Raw genomic sequence first — 26,575 nt, 5'->3', positions numbered from 1 at the left:
GAAGTGGAGCTGCGCGCGCCCGGGTGGCTGTTGGGAGGGGCCGGCAAGGGGGAGAGCAGCAGGCGAACCGCGAAGAGCCTCCCCGCGCGGGCGAGTGAGGCATCATGATCCTTGCGGGCTACCGTCCCGGAAGTGGACTCGAAAGGAAGAAAGTAGCAGGGTTGGTGGGGATAAATAGATTTCCGGAGGTTTTAAGGGCGGATTCACAGAACTTTTTGTGGCGTGTGTTGTCCAGCGCGGACTCAGAGGTTTTAGTGACTTCACCTGAAGGAGTTAGCTTCTCTGCTGAGCCCGACCTGTCTGTGGTGGGGCAGAATGTGGCTCTAGTTGCGTGAGCCTCGGGGCTTCTGGTAAAAGAAAACGCCTGAGAAAGCTGGTCTGCGCTCTTCTTCGGTGGCCACCTTAGCGAAGAGCTGATGCCTTAGTGGCTTATCATGGCCCAGCGGGCAGTGTGGCTCATAAGCCACGAACCGGGAAGTCCACTTTGTGGCACCGTCAGATTCTCCAGGTAAACGCAAATCTAAATCCTCAGGCGTGATGGATCGGACAGATGGATGGTGTAGCGTAGTTTTGTGATGCTGTGTATCCCTGGTCCGACACCTGGACAAGTTACTTAACATTTGTTTCATCTGTTAAGTGGAGATTGTAATAATACTGCCTCATAGTGTTGTGAGAATTAAATGAGTTGATGCCTGGCACATTTTAAGTATTATGTATTTTCTCATATTAATGTTACTGTATCGTAACTCCACCTACGTAAGATTGATGTAGAGATGACGAAAGGAAAGGAAACTTCCTGAGCAATAAACATGTTTCACATTTTTCTACTTTAATAAAAATCATTCAAGGACATTTTAACTCATATTTATGGAAAGTTCTTGCTGAGCAGTATCAGGCTGTTACTTTCAGCTTATAATTATTTTTCATTCCCAGAAATTCTCAGATAGTTTACTTTAAAGTTCCTAATTGTTGAAGAAAATTGAAAAAGTACAAAAAATTAAACTGAATTCACTTTTTTAAAATGGTGTGAGCTGATCTGGTTCCACTTTTAGAATTTGCCGCGTTTTATCAAACTAGCTCTGTGAAGAGAATATACAGTAACTCACTGTAAAATATGGGTGGCAATTGAGTGATCTGTTTCACCTTTTGTTCTCAGTGGTGGACAGCTCTTTCTTGCAAACATTCATTCTTCCCTGAGAAAAGCTCTATAGTGAAGTAGCTAGTTCTGAATCCAGATTGAGGCTGACAAAGATGAGTGTAATTTTAAGGAAAAGTGGTAGGCAATGTGGATATGAAAAATTCCCTCTTTCCTACCTTAACAATTTTTGTTACTGAAGGCATCCAGCCTTGGAGTTTACCATTTTCTCTGGGATACCTGACTTACATTTGTTGTTCTTCTTGTTGTACCTCAGGAGGTTAATAATCTTCAATATGGTTCATCAGCCTTATTGGTCCATCCATCCTAGGTACTCCTGCTTTACTTATATATTCCCTTTGGTATCTTTATCCTTTTGTTTGTGTGTTTGTGTATGTATTTTTCAAATTATACAATTAAGTGTGCTATAGATGTCATTCCCTTTTCTTACGCTTGTCAGATTTCTCAGCACTATTTTTAGGAAACATCCAGTTTACTTTGTGTTCATCTAGGGCAGCACTGTCCAGTAGAATTTTCTTCAGTGATGGAAATGGGAGATGTTCTAAATCTATACTGTCTAATATTGCAGCTACTGGCCACATGTAGCTGTTGAGTTTTTGAAATGTGGTTATTGTAACTGAGGAACTCAGTTTTTAATTGTGTTTCATTTTAAGTTTAAATAGCCATGTATGGCTAGCAGCTACTATACTGGATAGTGCAGATCTAGGCCATTGAATCTACTTGCTCTGTAGTACTCCATGGTTTACATCTGTCACATTTTACATCTCCCCTTCCCCTGGTGATGATCTCCCAGATTGCCCCCGACTCAGCTATCAAAACGGTGCTGCAGTAGATAACCTCAGACAGTTACATGGGGGCATATCTATACTGATTTTGACTAAATATTACCAATAATTAGCTCCTCAGAATTCTTTGACCAGTCTAGACTCTCATCAGCAGTATCTATTCTTTCCTAACACTTACTCCACTATTTGCCAGTACTGGTGTAAAGAATACCTTACTTTCATTTGCATTTCTCTGTGTAGCAATGGCCTTTGGTTTTCCTCTTATGTGAATTGCCTGTATATATCAGTTGTCTGTTTTTTTCTGCAAGAGTTGCTGGTTTTTTCCTATTAACTTGTAGGAGTTCATTGCGTAATCTTGATATTAGTCCTATGTCATTTTTAGCTATTATAGATATTTTATCTTAACTTATTGTCATTGTCAATTAACTTTTCATTACCCTCGGTTAAACAGAAATCCCTAGTTTTGTTGCAGTCAAAGTAGTTAGCCCTTTGGGGGAATTTGTTGAAGTCTTTTCCTACCTTTATTTCCCGAAGATATCTTACTACATTATTTCCTCTTGACTTTATCATTTTCTCTATTATATTTAGGCCTTTAATCCGTCTGTAGTCCATCTCTGGATGTGGTGTTAAGTAGTATTCTCATTTTGTTTTTCTCTATGCTGTGGGGCAGTTTTCCTGACATCATCTTCCAAACAGTTTGTATTTTTTTCATTGATTTCTGGGCCTGTTGATAGTAGTTTATTATGTCTCCCATATAAACATTGGTCTGTCTCAGTTCTATTACTTTGTTCTTTGCCAGTACCATAGTGTATTTATATCTGTGGCTTTGTAGCTTATTTTAATATTTCGTAGAGGTAAGATTTTTGTATTGTGTACAATAATAAGTTTCTTGAAGAAGTTGTGCTTGTTTTCAGAGTTCTTTCCCACTGTGCTCAGAATATTTCAAAAGAAAAATTCTTTTTGTTTGGGTGGACTTTTCAACATCTCTATGAAGGCAGCAACTTGGGTTCAGATAATTCATCTGCCACTTATTTAATCCTGTATCATTGAACGAATTAGTTAGGTTTTATTTTTTTTTTCTGTTTTCTGACCTCCTGGGGCCAGAGTTAGAGCTAAACAGATATGCACTGGCCTTTTATCCACATATTTGCCAAAGGGTGATGGCCATCACTTAAGATTTAAGAATGCAAATGATCTTTCCTCTATCTAGCTACTTTTTCCCCACAACAGAACTTGATTTAGATTCTGGTTTAGAGATTTGCTGTCTGGATAGATAGTAACAGTACCAGCTTAAGTCTAGCTTAGGTTGGTATTGTTCCCTATAGTTGCAGGGCCATTTAAAGTTCAAGTCCTGTTTTAGAAAAGGCCTAGAATAACTCTGAAATGACAGGTTGAGTCATCCGGCAAAGTATTTATTGAACATATATTGAGACATTCTGTAATAAGATCCCAGACAAACTTATTTTTGCAATTTCAATCATGAAATTCTTACACTTAAGAGAACTTGAATTATCCTCTAGAGGATAATAGTCTGGGCTAGAGTTCAGTCCAGAGTTTTTAACTATCCTTATCCAAAGACTAAGAGGAAGAAGTGGCATTCACCTGCTAGGCCATTACTGGAGGGCTAGCTAATTCTTCCCTTTCCTCAATCAAGAAAATGCATCAGAATGTAAATGAGTGAGGTTCACTAATACATGGATAACTTTGAATACATTCTTATTTTTCTTTTTTAGAATTATTAGTAGTATTAGTGAATTAGTAGAAAAACATTATTTGGCTAGGTCTGTTCTTGATTCTTGATGAGAATTGCTTATATGTTCTTTAGCCACTCCCTTATTTTACAAATAAGAAGACAGACTTAGGGAAGTTAGGCAATTTACACAGAAGTTAATAGCAAATAAATGACTTTGTTGTGGACTTTGGAGTGGAGAGATAAGGAATTGGGAAAGTACTTTTTTAATTAAGAAGATGTGATCTAACATTTTTGTAAATTTCTGTTTCCCCAAAAAAAGGATGAATTAGTAACTTACTGTTCAGGATAGAGCATGCAAACCATAAAAGATTATTCATTTTATTCTTTTTGTTACCTCATAGTATCTTCCAGGGCCATAGGGATAAACCACTATTACTAAGATGCTCTTACATGTTTTTGTAGGGGTTGGCAAGAAGACTCAGGGTACCAAGTGTACTCAGGATACTAGTGAATCCACAATGTGGAGGATTAAATTGAACCACTTTTTTCCATCATACTCTACTAAGATGGAATCAGAAAAAAAAGTCCTGTGGTGGGGTGGGAGAAATTTATGAAGAGGGTCAAAAGGTATACTCTTTCAGTTATAAAATAAATAAGTCATAGGGATGTAATATACAGCATGGTGACTATAGATGAATTATACTGTATTGCATATTTGGAAGTTGCTAAGACAGGAAGTCTTTTTTTTTTAATTTATTTAATTTATTTATTTTTGGCTGTGTTGGGTCTTCGTTGCTGCGCGCACTTCATTGCGGCTACTCTTCATTGCGGTGCACGGGCTTCTCGTTGTGGTGGCTTCCCTTGTTGTGGAGCACGGGCTGTAAGCGCGCGGGCTTCAGTAGTTGTGGTGCGTAGGCTCAGTAGTTCTGGCTCCCGGGCTCTAGAGCGCAGGCTCAGTAGTTCTGGCACACGGGCTTAGTTGCTCTGCGGCATGTGGGATCTTCCCAGACCGGGTTCAAATCTGTGTCCCCTGTATTAGCAGGCAGGTTCTTAACCACTGCACCACCAAGGAAGCCCCAACAGGAAGTCTTAAAAGTTTTCATCACAAAAAAAAAAAAATTTTGTAACTATGTAAGGTGATAGATATTAACTAGACTTACTGTGGTGATCATTTTGCAAGGTATACAAATATCAAATCATTATGTTACATACCTGAAACTATTGGGTTGGCCAAAAAGTTCCTTAGGTTTTTAAGTAAAAATAAAAGACACATTTTTCATTTTCACCAAGAACTTTATTGAACAAGGTATTCACTGTTTTGTTCCACTACCTTCTGCCATTTTTCAAGCAGCTTCATAATTCCATCTTCCCAAAACTTTTTATCTTTTTGAGCAAAGAACTGTTCCAGGAGCCTTTTACAGTCTTCCAGGGAATTTAAATTTTTTCCATTAAGAGAATTTTGTAAAGACAGAAATAAATGGAAATCCTGGAAATGTCTGGTGAATACGGCGGATGAATCGGAACTTCCCAGCCAAGCTATAACAGTTTTTTCCTGGTCATCAAAGAAACACGCGGTCTTGCGTTATCCTGATGGAAGATTATGCGTTTTCTGTTGACTAATTCTGGATGCTTTTTGTGGAGTGCTGCTTTCAGTTGGTCTAATTGGGAACAGTACTTGTTGGAATTAATTGTTTGGTTTTCCAGAAGGAGCTCATAATAGAGGACTCCCTTCCAGTCCCACTATATATAACATCACCTTCTTTGCATGAAGACCGGCCTTTGGTGTGGTTGGTGGTGGTTCATTTCAGTTGCCCCACGATCTCTTCCATTCCACACTATTGTACAGTATCAACTTTTCATCACCCATCACAATTTGTTTCAAATACAGAACGTTTTTGATATGTTTCAGTAGAGAATCGCATGCGGAAATACGGTCAAGAAGGTTTGTTTCACTTAAATTACGTGGAACCCAAATACCAAAGCGATTAACATTACCAAGCTGGTACAAATGATGTTCAAGACTTGATTTGGATATTTTGAGTATGTCGGCTGTCTCCAGTGTGCTATAACATTGACTGTTCTCCGTTAATGTCTCGATTTGATTGCTATCCACTTCAACTGGTCTACCCAATGGTGGAGCATCGTCCAGCAGGAAATCTCTAGCATGAAACTTTGCAAACCATTTTTGACACGTTCTATCAGTCACAGCACCTTCTCCATACACTGCACAAATCTTGTTTTTTGCGTTTTAATTGTGTTTTTACCTTTCTTGAAATAATAAAGCATAATATGCTAAAAATGTTGCTTTTTCTTTCTTTTTCAATATTAAAATGGCCACACAGAAATTCTCCAATTTTGATTTTTTTTTTAAATGAACACTGAAGTTAAAGACAACTAAGCACTACTAGAGCCACCTTATGGAAAAAAACAAATGAACTTTTTGACCAACCTAATGATATAATGTTATATCTAAATTATACCTCAATTAGAAAGTGGGGGTGGGAGGAGAGGGAGGAAGGGGAAAGGAAAGACAAGACAAGAAAATCTTCTTTGCAGCCTTATCTGTAACAACAAAAGAAGTGATGTTTCTACCAATGGGGGTGCAGATAGATTGCAGGTCCTTAACCCAATGGAATACTGTGCAGCTGTAGCTTTACGTGACCTAACTTGGAAAGTGTAAAAAGTAAGTTTCACTGCAAAATGTATCATTCTGTTTTTTTAAAATGACAGTGTGTTTATGTTTATGCTTTAAAAGCATTGAAAACCCTCTAGAAGGATGAAACAGTAAACCCTTGGCAGTGGTTACTCCTGGAGGTAGGATTGAGTGGGGAGAAAGATGTTCCTTGTGATTAAAAAACAAAGGAAAGGAGGAAATAAAATAAATTTTTTTAAAAAAGATAAGAAAGAAAAAAAAGTCCTTATAGATGCCTAAAATGTATACAGGTATACACACCTTGCTTAAGTGCAAATCTGAGCGGCCAAAGACTAGGATTTTGAATTAGAACCAGGTACTCTATTCTACCTATTGAAAAAATTAACTAAATTGAATTTTTTTAGATAATAGATAATGATACTTTATCATTTGAGATATATCAAGTACACAACAGGTAATTGTTTTAGTAAGAATTTAACATGTAATATAATATTTTTTTGGTTGTGGTTTTTGTTTGTTGGTGTGTGTATTTGTTATTGTGTGTTTTGTTGTTATTAGTGTTTGCCTTATGTTTTGTGTTTGTTTTTAGGTTTTGAACTTGCAGTTTTATTTTACTTGCAGGAATTAATTATGGTTTTGTTTCCATTAATACAGACGGTATCCAACTGTTGAAAAAAGAGCCAAAGTCTTCAATGGAGCAAGTTATGTGCCTGTTCCTGAAGATGGTCCCTTCCTTAAAGCACTGCTTTTCGAACTGAGATTATTGCGTGATGATAAGGACTTTTCGGAGAGTCGTGATAGCTGTTCACACATCAATAAAACATCCATTTATGCACTCCCGATAGGAGGTGAAGAACTCTGGCCAGTTGTTGCTTTCATGAAGAATGGCATGATATACGCTTGTGTTCCACTGGTTGAACAAACTTTATCCCCTCGTCCACCATTAATTAGCATTAGTGGAATTTCACAAGGCTTTGAACTTCTTTTTGGGGTACAGGGTTTTCTTTACTCAGGTCAAAAAAATGACAGTGAGCTAAATACAAAATTGAGCCAGTTGCCTGACTTGCTTCTACAGGCTTGTCCCTTTGGCACTTTGTTAGATGCCAACTTACAGAATTCATTGGATAGTATTAATTTTGCTTCTGTTACTCATCCACAAAAACAGCCGACCTGGAAAGCTGGAACATACAAAGGAAAACCACAGGTTTCTATTTCTATCACTGAAAAGGTAAAATCCATGCAATATGATAAACAGGATATAGCAGATACATGGCAAGTCATTGGAGTTGTCACTTGCAAGGTGAGATTTTCTCTGGTACTTGTTTTATCATAGCACTTAACATTTATGGAGAAAAGTAAAATTTGCCGACCTTATTTTACATCATAATGTGACATTCTTGATTCTTATAAACAGCAGTCATTAAATGTTATGTTCACGTGAAATTTTATAATGTTATCTTTTTGCATTTCTTACTAATTATACTGGCTATATGCATTTGACCCTTGAACAATACAGATTTGAACTGCGTGGGTCTACTTCTACGTGGCTTTTTTTCACTAAATACATACTGCATTCGGTACTATAGTATCTGCAGTTGGCTGAATCTACAGTTGGCTAAATCCACAGATGCGGAACCTCGGACACAGAGTGCTGACTGTAAAGTTTATACATGGATTTTGACTGAACAGAGGGTCAGTGCCCCTAACCCTCGCATTGTTCAAGGGTCGACTGCATTGCTGTGTAATGAATTGACCTGTTACCACAACCAATAAACATTTATTATACTCGTAGTTTCTGTAGGTCAGGACTTCAAGAGCAACTTAGCTGGGAACTTCTAGTGTGGAAGTCTGTCACAGTCAAGAGTTCAGCTGGGGCTATAGTCACCTGAAGGTATGACTGCAGCTGGAAGTTCTACTTGCAAGGTGACTCAGTCACATGGCTGGCAAGTTGGTGCTGATTATTGGTAGGAGACCTCAGTTTCTTTCCATGTGGACTTCTCAACAGGCTGCTTAAGAATATTCTCACAACTTGGTGACTGCCTTCCCTTTGATCAAATGATCATACAGACAGCCAGCCACATGAGGCACAAGTGAAAGCTATTCTTTTTATTACCTAGGCTGAAAGGTCACATAGTATCACTTCTGCCACTTTCTGTTCATCAGAAGCAGGTCACTTTGTCTGGTCCACGTTCAAGGGGAGTGGGATGAGGCTCCATCTTTTGAAAAGAGTAGGGTCAGAGAATTTGTGAAAATATTTTAAAGTCACCATACCTACTTTCCATTTTTCCTAGAGGGGGTGAAATTGACAAATCTCTGACTTAATATCTGAAGCCATTTTCAAGGGCTCACGTTTTATTTAAACAAGTCACTAGGTTAATATAGGGTTCTGTGGTTTAAGGTTAGGTAATAGGAAAAAGCAATGAAAATAACAATACAGTTAGCAGTGATCAGTGCCACATTCAATAATGATCAAAAATAGAGCCCCTCCAAGAGAATGTCTACAAGTACATATTAATATTCTCAGGTGTCTGTTTTTCTGTTATCTTCCTTTATTTTCTGCACTTATTAATATAAACTTTTTATATATCATATCAATGTTGAGTAGTTAAGTGCAAATCCAATAGATAAAAGTAGATTTCAAGAACAGAGAATGAGAAGAGTCCTGGCAGACAAATTGGGTCTTTTTTTTTCCTTTTTAACCTTAAAGTGACCTAAAAATTTATGTGCCTGTTTTAAACTCACTTCTATTACGATCAAAAATACATTCCAGGGCTTCCTTGGTGACACAGTGGTTGAGAGTCCGCCTGCCGATGCAGGGGACACGGGTTCGTGCCCCGGTCCGGGAAGATCCCACATGCCGCGGAGCGGCTGGGCCCGTGAGCCATGGCCGCTAGCCTGCGCATCCAGAGCCTGTGCTCCGCAACGGGAGAGGCCACAACAGTGAGAGGCCTGCGTACCGAAAAAAGAAAAAAATACATTCCAGTTATTAATTTTAATAGAAATAATTATCATAAATGTCTCCAAAATTAAGGTGTTTACAGATTATGTCATTCATACCTCTTAAAGCAGTTGAATCTACGTTTCTTGTAAGTTCTGTAAAATACAAGTAGGAAAATTCACTGTCTCTGTTTTTCATTCTGTAGTAATGAACAGGGAATATGTTATATATAATTTAATACTAATTAATATTATGCTATTTAAATATCTCAGCTCATTGATAGGCTGACCCTAGTTTATTGCTTCTGGGAATTTTAGATTGGCTCCTATTCTTGGTCTAATACAAATGATCATTATGGGAAACTTTCATCTTTAAAAAACTTTTTTCTAAAAATAAAAATAGTGAGGGTATACTGAAACTCATGAACTAAATGTTTCTTTAGGGTTGTATGTAAATAGTATAACTGTTAGCCAAACCATTTTTAAAGTATTTAAAGGAGTTTTATTATGAAGCCTATTGTAAATGGAAATAATTATCTTCATTTTATCTCAATCCTAGTAGGAAACCTGGTGAACCAAAAGCCAGTGGACTGAAGTTCTAATCCTCATTCCACCACTAATTTCTCTGTCTCTTTGGAAGACTTACACAAATTTTTCAATCTTTTCTCTCTTTTTTTTTTTTTTTTTTTTTTTTTTTTGCAGTACGCGGGCCTCTCACTGTTGTGGCCTCTCCCTTTGCGGAGCACAGGCTCCGGACGCGCAGGCTCAGCGGCCATGGCTCATGGGCCTAGCCACTCCACGGCATGTGGGATCTTCCCAGACCGGGGCACGAACCCCTGTCCCCTGCATCAGCAGGCGGACTCTCAACCACTGCGCCACCAGGGAAGCCCTCTTTTCTCATTTTTAAAATTAGATAAGGACCTAGGTTGCTTCTGTTTGTATAATTCCTAATTAAAAGTCCAGATCTACATATGCCAGATTGGTTTAAAAGGTAGTATACAGATTTCTTCTAGAATGGATGTCCTCATCCCGTAGTGAATGGCTAGTGCTCTGGTATTTCAGATGCCTAGACAGCAGATAATTTCTTGGTTATTTCCATAATGGTTGCTGTTTCTCTGATTCCTTTAATTATGTTAGAGTGTTAGAGGATAATAAGTATAAACCGAATATTTTAAAATGTTGATACTATTTGCTACTAATATTTGTTCATATATTATCTCCATAAATATCTGCCAAAAAATAAAACTTTTTTCTTTAATTCTTGCTATCCACATATAGAGAGTGAAGTAGCAGATGATTTAAAGTTGAAAATACTAAAATGTTCTTAAGTTTCATAGTAGTTATTTGGCATTTTTATTATCAAATGGGATTGACGTTATTCTAACTATCACTGAAAGACCTTTATAAGTCACTAATTATACATGGTACTGTTCATAATGCCTGCCTGCTCTCTAAATGCTTGCATTATACAGCAGATATATTCATGAATTCACACATATGTCAAGTGGTAGATAAAAATATAAAACATTTCCTATTAAAATTGGGAACCAAAGGTACGGTTCATAATTATAAAAAGATATCCATTCAGCAAACATTATTGGAGTATCTCTGGCTGCGTTGGGTCTTTGTTGCTGCACATGGGCTTTCTCTTGTTGCAGAGGGCGGGACCTACTCTTCGTTGCGGTGCGTGGGCTTCTCCTCACGGTGGCTTCTGTTGTTGTGGAGCACGAGCTCTAGGCGTGCAGGCTTCAGTAGTTGTAGCACGCGGGCTTCAGTAGTCATGGCTTGTGGGCTTCAGTAGTTGTGTCTCACGAGCTCTAGAGTGCAGGCTCAGTAGTTGTGCCACACGGGCTTAGTTGCTCCGCGGCATGTGGGACCTTCCCAGACCAGGGCTCGAACTCATGTCCCCTGCATTGGCAGGCGGATTCTTAACCACTTCACCACAAGGGAAGTCCCTGGAGTATCTCTTATACTTAGCAATGTACTGGGCACTAGAGATACAAAGAAAAATATAATAATTCTTGCTTTCAAAAACTTAAAGCTTAAAGAAGGAAACAAACAGGGGCACAGACATTTGATCTCACCTCTAGAGAGCGGGCAGTTAATGCATAATGCAGACTATGTATATGATAGTGGAACTAGCTGCTTGCACTTGGAGCTAAGCATTATACCTACTGAGTTCCACCAACTCTTAAAATATTGTACAAGTCTAGCCGAACAAAAGTTATCAGTAAGCCTTATATGCCTCAATTGGACAGTTGTAATTGGGTGCTTTAATAGAGGTAAGTGTCAAGTTTGAGTTATAAAGGAAGAGCCTGACCGCCCACCGCCCCCCGCCCCCGGCCCCCAGCACACACCCAAGTAAGGTATATCAATCTGGCTGGGTGAGAAAAAGAGCCACTACAGATTTATGGGAGTAAAGGTGTTTAGTATAGGAATGAGGGCTTACTCACGGATAAGAGGAGCTGGGAGAATAAGTCTCTGATCCTCTGACAGTCCCCAATGTGTCTCCAGCATTACTTGCAGGGTAGAAAATGATTAAAGAGGTAGATGGGAACCAAACAGCAAAAGGCTTTAAAAGTAATACAAAACTGAGGGGGAACTATTGAGAGGTTTTGACATGGATACAATATAATTAGAATTATGTTTTATTAAGATAGCTCAAGATAGCTCTAGCATTGATGAAGGATGGATTGATTAGGGGAAAGTGAGTCTAGATACACTTAGAGGGCTATGACAGAAATTGTAAGGGCCTGTACCAGTGTAACAGGAATGAAGAAAAGTTGCTTTTTAAGGGTTTTAAATGTAAGCAGAGGGCTCTAGGAAGGCTCTCCTGGTCTCTGGCTTGGGTGTCTGAGAGCATGATAGAATCTTTAACCAGAACACAGAAAGCAATGAGAATAATACCTTGAGAGAAAAGTGAATTAAGTTGTGGAAAGTGACTCAGATAAATTAAGAAAGGCCTCATTCAAAAGCTGTATGCTTCAAAGATCTTGGTAATATCTGTTTGTTTGTGTTGCAGTGTGATTTAGAAGGAAGTATGCCAAATGTTACCATCAGCTTGAGTCTCCCCACCAATGGATCTCCACTTCAGGATATTCTGGTTCATCCTTGTGTGACATCTCTCGACTCTGCCATTCTGACTTCTAGTAGCATTGATGCAGCAGATGATTCTGCATTTAGTGGGCCTTACAAATTTCCACTCACTCCACCTTTAGAGTCATTCAACTTATGCTACTACACTTCTCAGGTAAACAACCTTGGAGAAGTTGGGACTTTGCTAATCTTCATATTTATGAATTCTGTTGTAAGCAAATCATCCATACTTTTGGTCCAAACAAGAACTTTTCATGAGTTATTTACCAGAAGATTCAGATTGTTTCACTTCAATCAGTTATTGATGACCCATTAAACTACTGCTGATTTGGGAGGGTTGGGGAGTCAAGCTACAAGCAGGGCAGCAGAAACTGTGGGTGAGTGTCAGTGATCAGTATGTCTAGTGCACGTTCTGTGTTGCAGGTTATAGAGACCCTGGAGGAAGGGAATCTGAACAAGCAGGAGTAGGAAAAAGAATGTATCACATACCTCTGTAAGGCACCTTTCTCACCTCTGGAAATAGAAAGAGATGCAAGAATCCCTGACCTTAGAAGGAATGTAGCTTCATCATCTATTATCAAAATAACTTGGAGTAACCCATTAGTCATTAAAGTCATATCTGTATATAATGACTATATTACTGCAAGCCTTTTTTCTCCATCACCACTGATATTTTAGACCCATTAACCTGAGAATTATATAAAAATGTGTTTATGTTTGTTTCCAGGTCCCTGTGCCACCAATTTTGGGTTTTTATCAAGTAAAAGAGGAAGAAGTACAACTAAAAATAACAGTTAATTTAAAACTTCATGAAAGTGTGAAAAATAGTTTTGAATTCTGTGAAGCTCGTATACCTTTTTACAACAGGTAGGAATAAAGTAACATAATGCCATGATCTCTGCCTTCTTTAGTACATTCCCACTGCCCTATAATAAATTGTCTTGGTTTTTACCTTATTTTTAAGATCTAAAAATTTTATGTTATTCAAATGTATGCTGATTCTTAACCAAAACATTGTCATAAAAATAATCTCTTTATTTTTAAATATCGTCATTTTTCTCGTTAAACTACTTGCTAGTAAATTATAAACTTCAGCCAGTGTAGCTTCTTCAGGGTTTATTTTACTACTGGCTTTATTTCTAACAATTTTCTGTACTCAACATACAGATCAAGCCCAACTAGAAAACCTGGTGAATTAATATCATAAGATTACTTCCTTATCAGTTCTACTTTTAAGTTTGTCCTACAGAATAGTTCTTTTCAAAGGATACATAAATATATAGTAAAATCACAGTTTTAATGTTACGTCAATCTATGTGCCTGTATTAATACATTCTGCATGACTTTGTAGTTATCTTTAGAATTAATAATGAAATGTATAGCATCACCAAAAAAATGTTTATAGTGTTTCTGTGTTTTCTGAGATATAATATTCATTATTTATTCTACTCTATTCTGCAAACTTGAATACAGATCTGCTTTTATGTTGTCCTTGTATTAAGTAACAGTAGCAAGATTTGACTTAAATCTCTTTAAACTGTTATATCTATGATTATTTTTTTCTTTCCATTTTGTCCATTTCTTTTTTAAAGAGGTCCAGTCACACATGTGGAATACAAAGTTAGTTTTGGCCAGCTTGAAGTATTTCGAGAGAAAAGCTTATTGATCTGGAATATTGGTAAACTAGGTTTTGTTTATTTTTTTTTTCATTCATTTGCTGTAGAATCTATTTAATTTATAATAGTTGATTGATGTATTTCTGTTTTTAGGACAGAAGTTCCCAAAATCAATGGAAATTAGTCTTTCTGGAACTGTAACTTTTGGAGCCAAGAGCCATGAAAAGCAGCCATTTGACCAGATTTGCATTGGAGGCACAGCGTATTTAAAGGTAAATGTATTTATATGGCTCACTACATTAGAAACCTTTCCTTTTGTTCCAAATTGCATATAATTGATTTTTAATGTTTCCTAACATTTTTTTGTTTTTGGAGTTCTGTTCTTTTTGTCTAAGTCCTCTGTTAGATTTTAGTAAGATTCTTTTTGTTTAGTAATCACTTTCTATTTCACTTAATACTTTAAAATTTTTAAGGTGAAAGAATTATGTAAAACCTAAATACCTCAACTTAACCTAGTTCTACACAGCTCTTAGATATCACATTTGAGATTTGTATAAAAAGAATGTAAGATGTAGTCTTTGCCCTCTAGGGATTTTTCAATGATGCATGTCAGTAACTGATCAGGACTGACTGCTTTTGGTCTTTCAAAAAAAAGACTGAGCACTTCCAACCAAAGTGATCAAGGAAAGCTTTGTAGTAGAGATGGAGTTTAGGCAAAACTCTGAGGCTCAGGTAAGCATCGATATGAAGCCTTGAATATTAACTCTCATTTGTATAGGTGAAGAAATGACTTAATCACAGGAATGAAGGATAACAAGGCATGTTTAGGAACCAATGCTAGAAACAGTAGTCACACAGAAGTCTGAATAAGTGATTTAGGTCTGGATTGTAGAGAATTTGAATCTGGCTTTCATTGCTTTGTTAGAAAATGTTATACTTTCTTTGAGTACGGGAGTGGTGCTCCAGAAAGCGATACTTTATGAGGATCAATCTGAAATGGATGTGAGGAAGGTGAGTGAAGAAAAAAACTAGAGACAAAGAAACTATTTTTTAGCTATATTAGTATTCCATCTGAAAGGTAGTAAGTTAATAATGCTGAACTAGTGTAGTGTCACAGAAAGAGAAAGGAAGGGAGAAAAAGGAATAGAGCTGTGATAAAGGTATAGCCTTTAATCTCAGTAATTAAGTAGAAAGATAAGAAATAGTTTTAAGTCAAAGATGATGTCATTAAAAAATTGTGACTTAGACCAGACTTGAAGCTCCAGGAGGGCAAAGACTGTGTGAATCTCATTCATTCATTGTTTTATTCCCAACATCTAGTTCAGTACCTAGCGCATAAATATTTGATGAATGGGTGTACATACTTAGAAGAAAGTTCTGTATCTTAGAAGAAATGTGGAGAAATTTGGGAGGGAGTGGGCTTCATATCACATATGTTGCTGGTAATAGCAATTTACCCCAGTATAGGTGTCCAGTAGGTGGCTTAAAACCCAAAGCTTGATTCTCAAGAGAAAGCTCAACTGTTCTTAGGATCTAGGAGTTATCCATGGAGAAGAAATAGTTGAGGCAGTAGAAATGAATAAGGTCAGAAAAAGATAAGAGAAAATAGGAGGAAGGTTCAAAAGAATCAGTGAGGGAAAGTGAAAATGCGATCAGAAAGGTAGCAGGAAAACCTAAATAGAGTAGTATCAAAGAAATCAAAGAGAGATTGAAATCTATATGTAAAAGCAACTAGGGGAAATGGTAGTGAAGTCAGAAGTACACTAGTGATATTCATTTCTTCTGTATTGGCTTCAACTATGTCCATGAGCTTTGTTTCAATGATTATTATAGAAATTCCCTCTTCCAGATGTTTTTCAGAAAAAAAAGTGAGATGTTACTATACTATATGTTTTTCAAAGGTAGGGATTATGACTCTTTTATTCATTTTCATCACCTAACCAGTTATAGCCGCATCAAAAGCGTGTACGTATTTGTGTTCAATGAATAGATTTATTTTTATAATATCTAGTTGTGTGGAAATCAACCTTGTCATAACTTCCAGCATCCAGAATTATACCAAACAAGCAAGCAAAAGCCCTTTACTATTAGATAATTTGAGTTGCAATAGGGAAGAAATTGCTGAGAAGATCTGAAAATTACATCTATGCCTGTGATCAGTTAGTTTGGCAATCAAAAGGAGAAAGATAGGAAAAGAGAGAAATTTGCAGGGAAGGGAGAAGGAAGAAAAAAAGTATAGAAAAGCTATCAGGATATTGCCAAATCAAAAGCTTTTAGCAGCAAAGATGAGAATCACAGCAAAAGGAGGCAGGAGTTCTGTAAGAATAGACCTTTCATGGTTCATGTGAATATCATTGTGGCTCAGAGACAGCCCAACACTATGCCTTCAGAGAAGGTACTAATGGCCCTCTCTATTATAGCCCAATATATTAATTGGCATTTATACTGATATCACCACATTATCAATTAAATCCAGGAACTTACATTCATTCATTACATTCATTACATTTTAGAAAGGTTAGTTATGTAAAAGTTAAATTTTAGTTTTCTGAAAAATTAAGCAGAGCGTTTCATTCCCTCCAAACACCAGATAAACTGGTGTTTCTGTTTTAGTAATTATTTTATTGTGTTCTGCTAAAAGGTGTATAAAAGAATTATGATCTGAAATCTATCACAGCCACATAGCCTTAGAGATAGGAGAGAACATACAGAACACCAAACACCATAGGGGGAGGAGCACCAGCTTTTGTAGTCAGGCAGGTCTGAGTTCAAATGCCAGCTCTACTACTTACCTACTGGGACGCTAAGTGTCTCCATCTCTGAACCTCAGTTCCCTCATGTGTAAAATAGGGATACCTTGCAGTGCAGATTAGAGTTTATATTAGTGAAGGGCCTGGTATGTGTTAAGCACTTCATAATGGCAGCCTTACAAAGAAACGACCCTAATGCAGAAGGGAAAGGTGAGTATATATGTGTGAACATGTGCACTCGCACGCAAACACACACAGTATTATTTGTGATTTTTATTTTGTGAACTCTGTGAAATAAATTCCTAAACTTGTGTCAAGGGAAAAAAATGTGACCATCATTTTTACCAAATAATCACCTTAATTTGGTACATTTCTCTTCTTGTTCTAGCTTCATTTTAGGATCTTAGATTACACACTCACTGGGTGTTATGCGGATCAGCATTCAGTTCAAGTTTTTGCATCAGGAAAACCAAAAATAAGTACATGTAAGTTGTACAGATTCAAACTAACTTAAGGTAACTAAAGTGGTGTTATGTTATTATTAACTAAGATAAAATTAAAATATGACAGAAAAAGATCAGAGAATAATACCGATTTATAAAAATTCTGGCCTAATCCATCCTGTGTAACAGTTTATGTACATTGCCCTCTGCCTTCTCCTATTTGTAAAGTGGTCTGGATGAGCAAGGATTGACATAGAGGTGGGCTCTAGTCTAAAGTTGGATTTGCTTTGCTCTGCTTATAATTTACTTCTGGGCAAGTTAGTGAACTTCTTATTTAGTTTCCTCATATATAAAACGGAATTAGTAGTAGTATTTACCTCAGGGTTGTTAGGAGGTTTAAATAAAATCATATCAACCATGCACTTAGCATTAATGCTTAGCATGTGGGATGGATTCAATAAATGTTAAGTATGATTATTACTTAAAATTTTAAATATTTTTAGCAAATGTTGTAGTCAATGAGCATTATTTAGTACTCTGTTTTACCAAAAGGAGGGTAAGAGAAATGTGTGTGTGTGTGTATACAAATGGAAATATAGGGAGGGGAAACAGAGCAATTTGTAGATGAATTCAAAATTATTTAATTCAGATCAAATATAGATATGTGGCATAGAACAAAAAAGTAGCTAGAATGAGGTAGAGTTAGATAAACGTAAGCAGCAACATTTTTGCCTCATATATTAAGGGGAATAAAGCTATTTAGGTAAGTATTTCTTAAACTAAGGGTTAGGGTCCCTAGGAAGGATAAGACAAGACTTTGTACTTGAAAGTTTCTAAAGAATTACAGAACTCAGAACTACTGAATTCTAAGGAATTACCTGTGAATGGCAATAATATATTCTATGTAATATAACCAGAATAAGCCACATTCTTTACCTCCATACACCCCTGTGCTTTCTCCTACATCATTTTTTCATTGCTTTTTAGAGAAATTCATGTATATGGAAGAGTCTTCATAATGCTTTTTTTTTTTTTTTTTTTTTTTTAAATGAAGGCACAATACAGTTGTTAGTTTGGACAAACCAGCAGTTTTGTCTAAATGCAAACAGACCAGTATTTTAGGTTGTCTATGGGAAATATGTTGTCTCTTTAGATAATGTTTAAAATATTGTATCTTATTAATATTAACTAAACATATTGTAGTAATTTTCAGGGATTATAATACAGAATGGGATGTTTCAGTAATTCACCTGCTTCTTAATATATGAATGAAAGAGGTCACTTTAAATGCATAATTATGACCAATCTTTTATTTCCTTCTTCTATTAGTTTCAGAGCATAACTATCACTTCGTGCAACTATGTAAAAACCTTTATTTTGCCATCATCTTGACAATAAAATCTATATTCATAATATACAACTTAGTTCTGAAAATAGTTTAATAATGCTAATAATCTTAATTTAAATAATAATAGCTGATGTTTATTGCTTACTATGTGCCAGGCACAGTTCTGAGTATGTAATGTGTGCTAACTCATTAATCCTTACAGCACCCTATGTAAGTGTTGTTATCTCCATTTTACAGATGAGGATGTTGACGGAACAGAGAGAATAGGGTCACATAGCTAGTAAATGGCAGAACTGGACTCAAAGCCAAGCAGTCTGTCTCTAGACCCTGACCACTTAACCAGTATGCTATGTTGCCTCTCAATGTCTTAACCAATATGCTATGTTGCCTCTCAATGTTACTAGGTTCTCAAACTGAACAAACAACAAAAAAAAGGCAATGCAGTAATACATCCTACCTCTATCCTTTTCATTATGAAGAAGGTATAAAAGGCAGAATTGGATACATAGAGATGTATGGAATAAGAACTTACACATGTCTAGCTCCAAATGAGCATTATCATCTCAGTTTTACATATCAGAAAACTTTAAAGAGGTTTTCATTTGTCCAAAGCTCTTAAAACAGAAACCTTAAATTTGATCAGAACAATAAGAAACCACTGAAGCAACCTTTTTAAAACGTTACTAGAAAGTTGGGTGTGTATTTCCATCTCTGAAACTTTGAATGCATAAAGAATAGCAAGATCAGAATCAGAACTGTAGTGAAGAGGTTACAGAAGGGTAACAATAAAACTATTTTTAATGTTTTTGTAGCTGAAGTAATGGTCTATAATAAAAAGAATTTAGGGAAGATGTGAGAAAAAAATTAGCAGATTTGGCATGAGGGATTTTGGCATGTATAAGCTAAAAGGTGGATTATTCATGTATTTAATGAAGCCATATTTTTAAAGTGGTGAAAGTTATAATAATGCCTTGATAAAAATGGAATTGAAATGGATATCTCAAAGTATTGCCTTCCTTGAAATAATTGTGTTCCACAATTTTAAATATCATGACTTTGCTTTCTCATTGAATTTTTAAGATAATATAATCTTATCATTTTTTTTTTTTAGACCGGAAACTAATTTCTTCTGACTATTACATCTGGAATTCTAAAGCTCCTGCTCCAGTAACATATGGATCATTATTACTGTAATTGTCTCATGTTTAAATGGGATTTATACAATAGTAACATAAATTAAATCACAGTCTTTTATTTTTAAGGTGTATGCATATAACCTATGAGTGAAAATCATTGATTTAATTACAAAATGCTCTTGTTCAATGTTTTTAGTCTGATCTAGTTTGAAAGAACATTTTAAAGACTAATGTATCCAATTTCATTACCCTTTGATTTTACTCAAGTATGATTTCAGAGCATAAAATGTAGTGATTCACTTTCAGCTTATTGTAGACTAGTCTTGGGTTTCCCTGCCATACATGTTTCTTCCTGCCCCTGTGGCAGACCTGGCTAATCAGTCACAGTCCTCTTTCTCCACTGAGCCTTCCTGGATATGGGCTTAGGCTCCTCAGTGCAGAGCTGCAGGCAGCTACTCCCAATAGATTGTAGATGACGTGCAAGATAAAAAACTATTTGCTCTTCCAAACCTAAGTGCTAAGTGCTAGTACGATGTGTTGTTACAGAATACCAGAGACCACATTAGAAACAACTTTGTAAATCTCTTGAGAAAACAGCTGATGAAAATGAAAGAAAATTGTTTAAATAGTAACCTGTTTTTTTTTTTTTTTTTAAATAGTAACCTGTTTTTAATCAGAACTATCCTACTGACTAATAAAGAATCTGCATAATTCTATTTTGTTTATCTCTGTTCTGGAGTTACTTTTCAGGCAAGCTTATTAATCTGCCACAATAACATTTTGTTTAGTAAGCATATTAAGAGGAGTGGGATACCTTCAGAAGATGAGCATAGTGTTTTGTGATTACTGAATATCTGCAGCCAAATTTTTAAATATAAATTTAGATATAATATCGGTCTTTTCCTGTTTTATTATAATTCATTAATGAATGAATTCAGGTAAAAATCAAAAGCTATTTTATGGGTAGAGAGTATCACTTAAATCTTATTTCAGTTTCATGTAGCACATTTTCTTTAAATTTGTCACCCTTGCTTCCTTATTGGCATGCTCTGGGTTTCTTCAGGAACCATCCAGTCATACAGTCTACCTGTCTTTACAATTATTTGTCACATTCTGTTTTCAAAGTAGTTCATTGTCAAGTTGGACTTTAAATGACCATTCAAGAAAAGATGAAATCTCAAGAACCTCAAAACCTATTCCATGTCAAGTTTCTTTTTACAGAACAGAATTAGAAGAGTTATATAAAAAAAATACGCATTACAGATTAATATTCAATTAAATTATATCTTGGTTTCTTTTTTTTATGAGTCTCTTAAGGAAAAGCTTAGAAAAAGCTGCTAACTTCTTGAAAGAGAGCTATGGTAGTTTGAAAGGAGATTGCATAGAAATTTAGGATTTGAAATGTAAGTTTTTAAAATTAAGGTCAATCCTACTCATAAACTCATTTTCTGCAAGACATTATCATGGCATAATGTTCTATGTTCAAAATTATCCCAAGTAATGAAGAAAACAGAGTAACTTCCAGACCAGGACTTCAGCTTGTTATTCTAGGTTAATCATAGATAATCAGTAGTAAAAACGTTCCTTTTGAAAAAAGAAAAAAATCATTCCCTTTAAGTTTTTTGATCTCTCTTAAACTCAAGGAAAGCTTAACATTTCACTTATATTAACGGAGCCATTTGTACATCTTGATTGTATAAGTGTTTAGCAAAGTATACTAAAATAGGGAAGAGGCATTTATCTAGTGAGTAGGCTGAGATTCAGTATAATAATCCCCTAGGCAAAACTTTATAAGCAGTCGTAAAAACCAATGAATCTTTGATCTGACATTTATAGAAACCTGAGGAAAATCTAAGGAGTACTGGAAAAGTGTAGGGACAATGGGGAACCTGATGCCATCTGTTGCCATTGCATTCTAACATAACGCTACAGAACTAAAACTAACTCATGTTTTCATCCTGTTGAGATCAGCTGGGCACACTGTGATGCTTTGATTTTGTCTAGAAACCTGTCACTTCAGGATAATTTCTGAAGACAAAGTCTGTTTCCCGTTTGGTAGGTGACCTGTTTAATGTTTTCTCTGTGTCTGGGAACTCCTTAGTGTAATTAGCGACCTTTGAACTCCACAACTAATCCTGAGCTATTTTGTATTCCTTACTCATCTTTAAGGCTGGACCTTTCTTTTCTTCAGAGTCCGCTGCCACAATTAAAGAAGAAACAGCTGCATTTCAAAGGGATTCCGATTCCAGAAGCTTAATCGTGATTGACATGTTCTTATTCTAAGCTATAAGACACTCTAAGAGTCCTTTCTTGGGTTAAAACTTCAATCATTTTCTAAAATATTATCTCGCTATGGATTTTATTCATTTTCTTTGATAACTATTCTTTGCATTTTTTAACTTGAAAGATGCTGTGTGTTTGCACTGAATATGAGCACCTACTTCCAGTTAAAGGTTTGGATGGTGTCAGACCGCTGGATGCAAAATTGCTAAATTCCCTTTAGTGCCAAAATATGATTATGAAATCTGATGTCTATCATATGGGTAATTATTCTTCAGTAGATCCAAAATGTACAAAAAGTGTTACATTTCTGAAAATGTACTCAAACTTTTTAAAGTCAGCTGTACCCTTAACAGTGTAAGACAATCCCCTTACAGTGGTGGGCATTTTTTACCTTTTACTTTTTAAATAATTGATTCAAATGTCAGGTTTGAAGTAAATAGCCTTATCAGGAATTCTTAAATTTTTTTAAAAATTTTTAATTAAGCATTAGTCTTACAAAATTAATTTTTTCACACCAACTCAATATTTTCAGTGAGTTAAAATTGTGGTTTTATATATACATTGTATGATTTAAGATATTTCAAAGCACAATTTAATACATAGAACAACTACTAGTATTTTTCTTCTAGTTTTTATTATAGTATTTCAGAATCCTTTATAGATATTCATGGACTCCTGCACCACCCCTGGGAGGAAGGTAGGTCGAGTTATCATCCAGAGTCTCTGCAGGGACCGCTGCCACAGCAGAATGGTTGTTTCTAAGACAAAGGTCAGAAAAGGGATGTTAATAAACAGTTCTCAGGTTTAAGGGACTTTTTTAGGATTACATCTTAAATTCCAACAAATCAGATTTAGGAGTTACTGAAAGTGAAATTGATCCATCCCTCATCCAAACTTTGCAATACTTTCCTGTTCTGACATCATTTAGATAGTTAGCTGTATTATCAGATTAGAAACCATTGTACCAGGCTGCTGAAAGGAAAAGGAGGCAAAAAGCTAAACATGGGATGAATTCTGAACCTTTTAACCTGGCTGAAGTACGTAGGTCCCTGTTATGCAAATACCTTCAATCCTCTGCTAAGTTCAGTGGAAATAATTTTCTTGAATGACAGGTTTATTCAGCAAGGATTCAGTTGGTGATTAATCCCCCTTTGATCTAGGGTATTTCACTTAACTACCAGTTACCTCGTTCTGACAAAGTGCAACTGAGATTAGGGAGATCACTAGAACACTACCAGGGTGTGCGTTTATTCTCTATAACCTTTTAAAGCAAGGGCCAAGAATGCAATTTATTTTCAGTATTTGAAGATGTAAAAGTCCTGTCTGCTAAGTTAGAAAGTCAATTGAATACCAAATGAAGTTTAGTTCTTATGTAATAGAACAAACATTTCTTTTTACTTTGCCTAACAATGATTTTAGAAAACATAGGCTTTGAAGAAACAAAGACTACAGTTTAAGTATATCTTCTAGTTTTGTTTCATATACTAGAGTGTATATTTATTGGCCCTGAGATAACCCAAAAATCAAAGCTACAACTTACGCTGAGAAAATGCTTCTATTTTATTCAACTGCACAGTTTCTCCCCATCCGCCTCCATTAAAAAATGTCATGGTATGTGGTAAAGAAATCCAATTTGGGAAAACATGTCGCAGTACACAATTATTCATAAGACTTGTGATTTCAAAGCTTTATTTAACTTTGTCCTTTCTTGAAAAAGAGCTTGTTTTGTTCCCATGATGAATCAAGATTTTTTTCATGAAAGTACCATTACAAAAATACTTCAAACTGATTATTTTAAGTTATCAAAATAACCATTTCGACAGTACTGTTTACTATTTTTTTCTGCCTTTTTCTCATTTAACTGGGTACCCTTCCTCCATAACTTTAAAGTTTGAAACATTCTATGAAATTTTGCACAATATTTGAAGAATAAAATTGTAAGATGTGTTTCTTGACTAGTTTTATTATTATAGACAGCATTTTTTAATGCTTTGTAATTGTTCATTATTCTAGTATCAGTTTGCAAGTTATGTATTTGGATAATTTTCTTATACCTTTTTTTTGGCTCAAACTTTTTGTGATCCAATTTCTAAATTGAAACAGTGACTCAAATAAATGCATATCTAACTTATGTTTATGCCAAATGAACATCTCTAGTTTGAATTTAGTAACCAAAATGTTTCTAAATATCTTTTGATAGCAAGTTACTTAACCATGGTAAAATTGAGGATCAGAAAAAATATAAGATGGAAGGCAGGATCCCCTGGCCATGTTGCTAAGAAACTAGTATTTTTAATAATTAACTTACTCTGTGCAGTAAATTTTTAGTTAATAAAATGTTGCAATATATCTTGAAATATGCTATCAGAGAAAATATATTTATGTAAAGCATAGATGTATGTGTGTGGGTATTTATATAATGTTTTATGTTAGTGTGTACAACTTGGTGGGTTTCCCTATGAAATATTTCATTATGTCAGAGGAAGAAGAATATTTAAAGTTAAATATTCAAATGTCCTCCCTGCAAACACAATGTTAGTCAGTAGTAATGAGGAGGTGCCTAAAATGAATATTACCAAAGAACTCTTGAGGTTACTCTTATAAAATGGTTAAAACTCTTATGAGTTGAAAGCTTTTCAGCTAGCTTCTAGGTTTTTTTTCAACAACAGTTTTATGGATATGATAACATTATCGTCTGTATATAACCTGGAGCAATGCAATGCCTTATCTGTATTACTAATTTACTGCTTTGTAAGCAGATTACTTTGAGGTCCAGGTTGACTTTTCTCAGGCCCTGGCCAATCTGTGTAATTGATGGTAGTGTGGTGTTAATATATGATGCACAGCATTTACATATTGACGGATGCCCTGGGGTGGAAACCACCTGCTGAATTGTTTTTCCAGTAGGACGTGAAAATTTGTATATCTTAATACTCCATTAAACATTTAAAATCAAACTATGTTTCCTTTAAATGTCTTCTCTTTAAATGATAGTTTCTGTGAAAAAAAAAGGTTATTTAGTTAACATACTACTAATAAATAAAAATGAAAAATTATTGTTATCCCTCTTAAATTTTTTACTTTTTCTTTCAAGGGACTTTAGTGCCCTCTGCAGGTTATATAAAGAGATAACTAATGACTATATTTTTAAACCCTGTGATTTTTCCCTTTTAGAAGCAAAGCCTGGTAAGTGTGATCCATTTTACTTATATTGTTAACTTTGTTAATTTGCCAGTGATTGAAGTAAGAGTTTCTTTTCTTTGCCAGTTTTATAGTTTTGTTTAGTGTGAAGAATGTAATACCATTGAATTTTCCAAATCACTTAGCTGGCACTCTTTAAATGTTAGAACTATAGTAATACACATTCCCTCACAGAAAGCAGATTGGGAAAACATTCAGCGATTTTGAAATTTATTGAAAATGTGGAGAATAACTTGATTATTTCCCATTACATTATTAGAATATTATACATTGAAATAAAATAAGCCTTTTCCAGTATGCATCATGTAAATTTTAAAAATTACCTGAGTTTTATTTCTTAATCTTGTTGATGAGTGATGATTGTGTTCAAGCTCAAAACACGAGGCTACTTAGAATTTCTTTAAACAAAGTTAAGGTTGAACAGATAATGCTTTGGTATTATTGTTGCATAGGTCCACTAACCAGAAAGAGTATTTCTATTTGAAGAACAAAAGGCAAAGGTTTCGTATCTGAGTCACTCATTTCAAAGAACCCATACTTTCTCAATGAGTATGACAAATTTGTTTCTAAAGGATATAGGAATTCATTTTGTATATGAAACTATAGAACTGGAGCACCAGTGGCACTTCTGATTCACTTAAAGCTGCCAGGGAAACTAAATATGATGAGAACAAGAGGAATGACTGGATCAAGTTAATAGAAATAGTTCTGCAAGCCACATAATGATCCTGATCATCAACCTTGAAAAGTAAATTAGAACAAGCAAATTGCTGTTGAAAAATTCTTTCAGCGCTCTGCTGTTGCTACTCAGCTAGTCATGACTCAACCAGAGACAAGGAAAAAATGCACTCAGTTTTGCATTAACAAAGGAAACATTATTAAAGTGAATGTTTACATTCTGTTTATTGAAGTGTTCAAAGAATATTTGTTACATCTTCAAGCAACCTGCTGTTCTCCCAGCTATTACAGTGCATGAGTGATAATAAAAATGAGTCATTTGTACATTTTAGAAAAGTAAATAAATAGCATTTAACTTGTGTTTCTGAGCTATCTTACTTCAAAATATTGAGGTATTAATACTTTCTCTTTTAAAGATTATTGTCACTAGGAAAAGTATCCTATTAAAATAAAAACCTCATTCACTTGAATACACCTTTGAATTATTTTCAAATGCTTTATGTAACTTTCCTCCCAGAATCTACAATGCATAAGAAATAATCAACTGAAAATAATTTTTTAAATGAAAACAATTGTGAAATTACTTGAGTGTGTAATTGAATATATAATATGTGCATTGGAAAAATAGCTTGATAATTATGAGAGCTTTTTTGAGCTACATTTATCTTGAGCTACTTCATAAGAAAAAGTTGAGAATTAAACAAGACAGCAATTGGAAGCAGGCATACCAATCTGACATTTAAAAATTTAATAAGTATTATATGTACTGCTAAAATTGGGGGAAAGTCAATAATTAAAAA

General features: G+C 35.4%; 1 protein-coding gene across 1 annotated transcript; it reads left to right on the top strand.

The window, feature by feature from the left end:
- Window positions 1-168: 168 nt before the first annotated feature.
- On the top strand, window positions 169-26,575 carry AP5M1 (adaptor related protein complex 5 subunit mu 1). Its single transcript, XM_060004496.1, has 8 exons — window positions 169-508; window positions 6,942-7,587; window positions 12,247-12,474; window positions 13,048-13,187; window positions 13,913-13,998; window positions 14,090-14,208; window positions 17,075-17,171; window positions 19,589-26,575. The coding sequence occupies exons 1-8, from the start codon at window positions 435-437 to the stop codon at window positions 19,669-19,671; spliced, it is 1,473 nt and encodes a 490-aa protein (XP_059860479.1). The 5' UTR covers window positions 169-434; the 3' UTR covers window positions 19,672-26,575.

This window comes from Delphinus delphis, chromosome 2, assembly GCF_949987515.2.
Source record: "Delphinus delphis chromosome 2, mDelDel1.2, whole genome shotgun sequence".
Lineage (NCBI taxonomy): Eukaryota > Metazoa > Chordata > Mammalia > Artiodactyla > Delphinidae > Delphinus > Delphinus delphis.
This window is presented reverse-complemented; position numbering and strand designations above follow the sequence as displayed.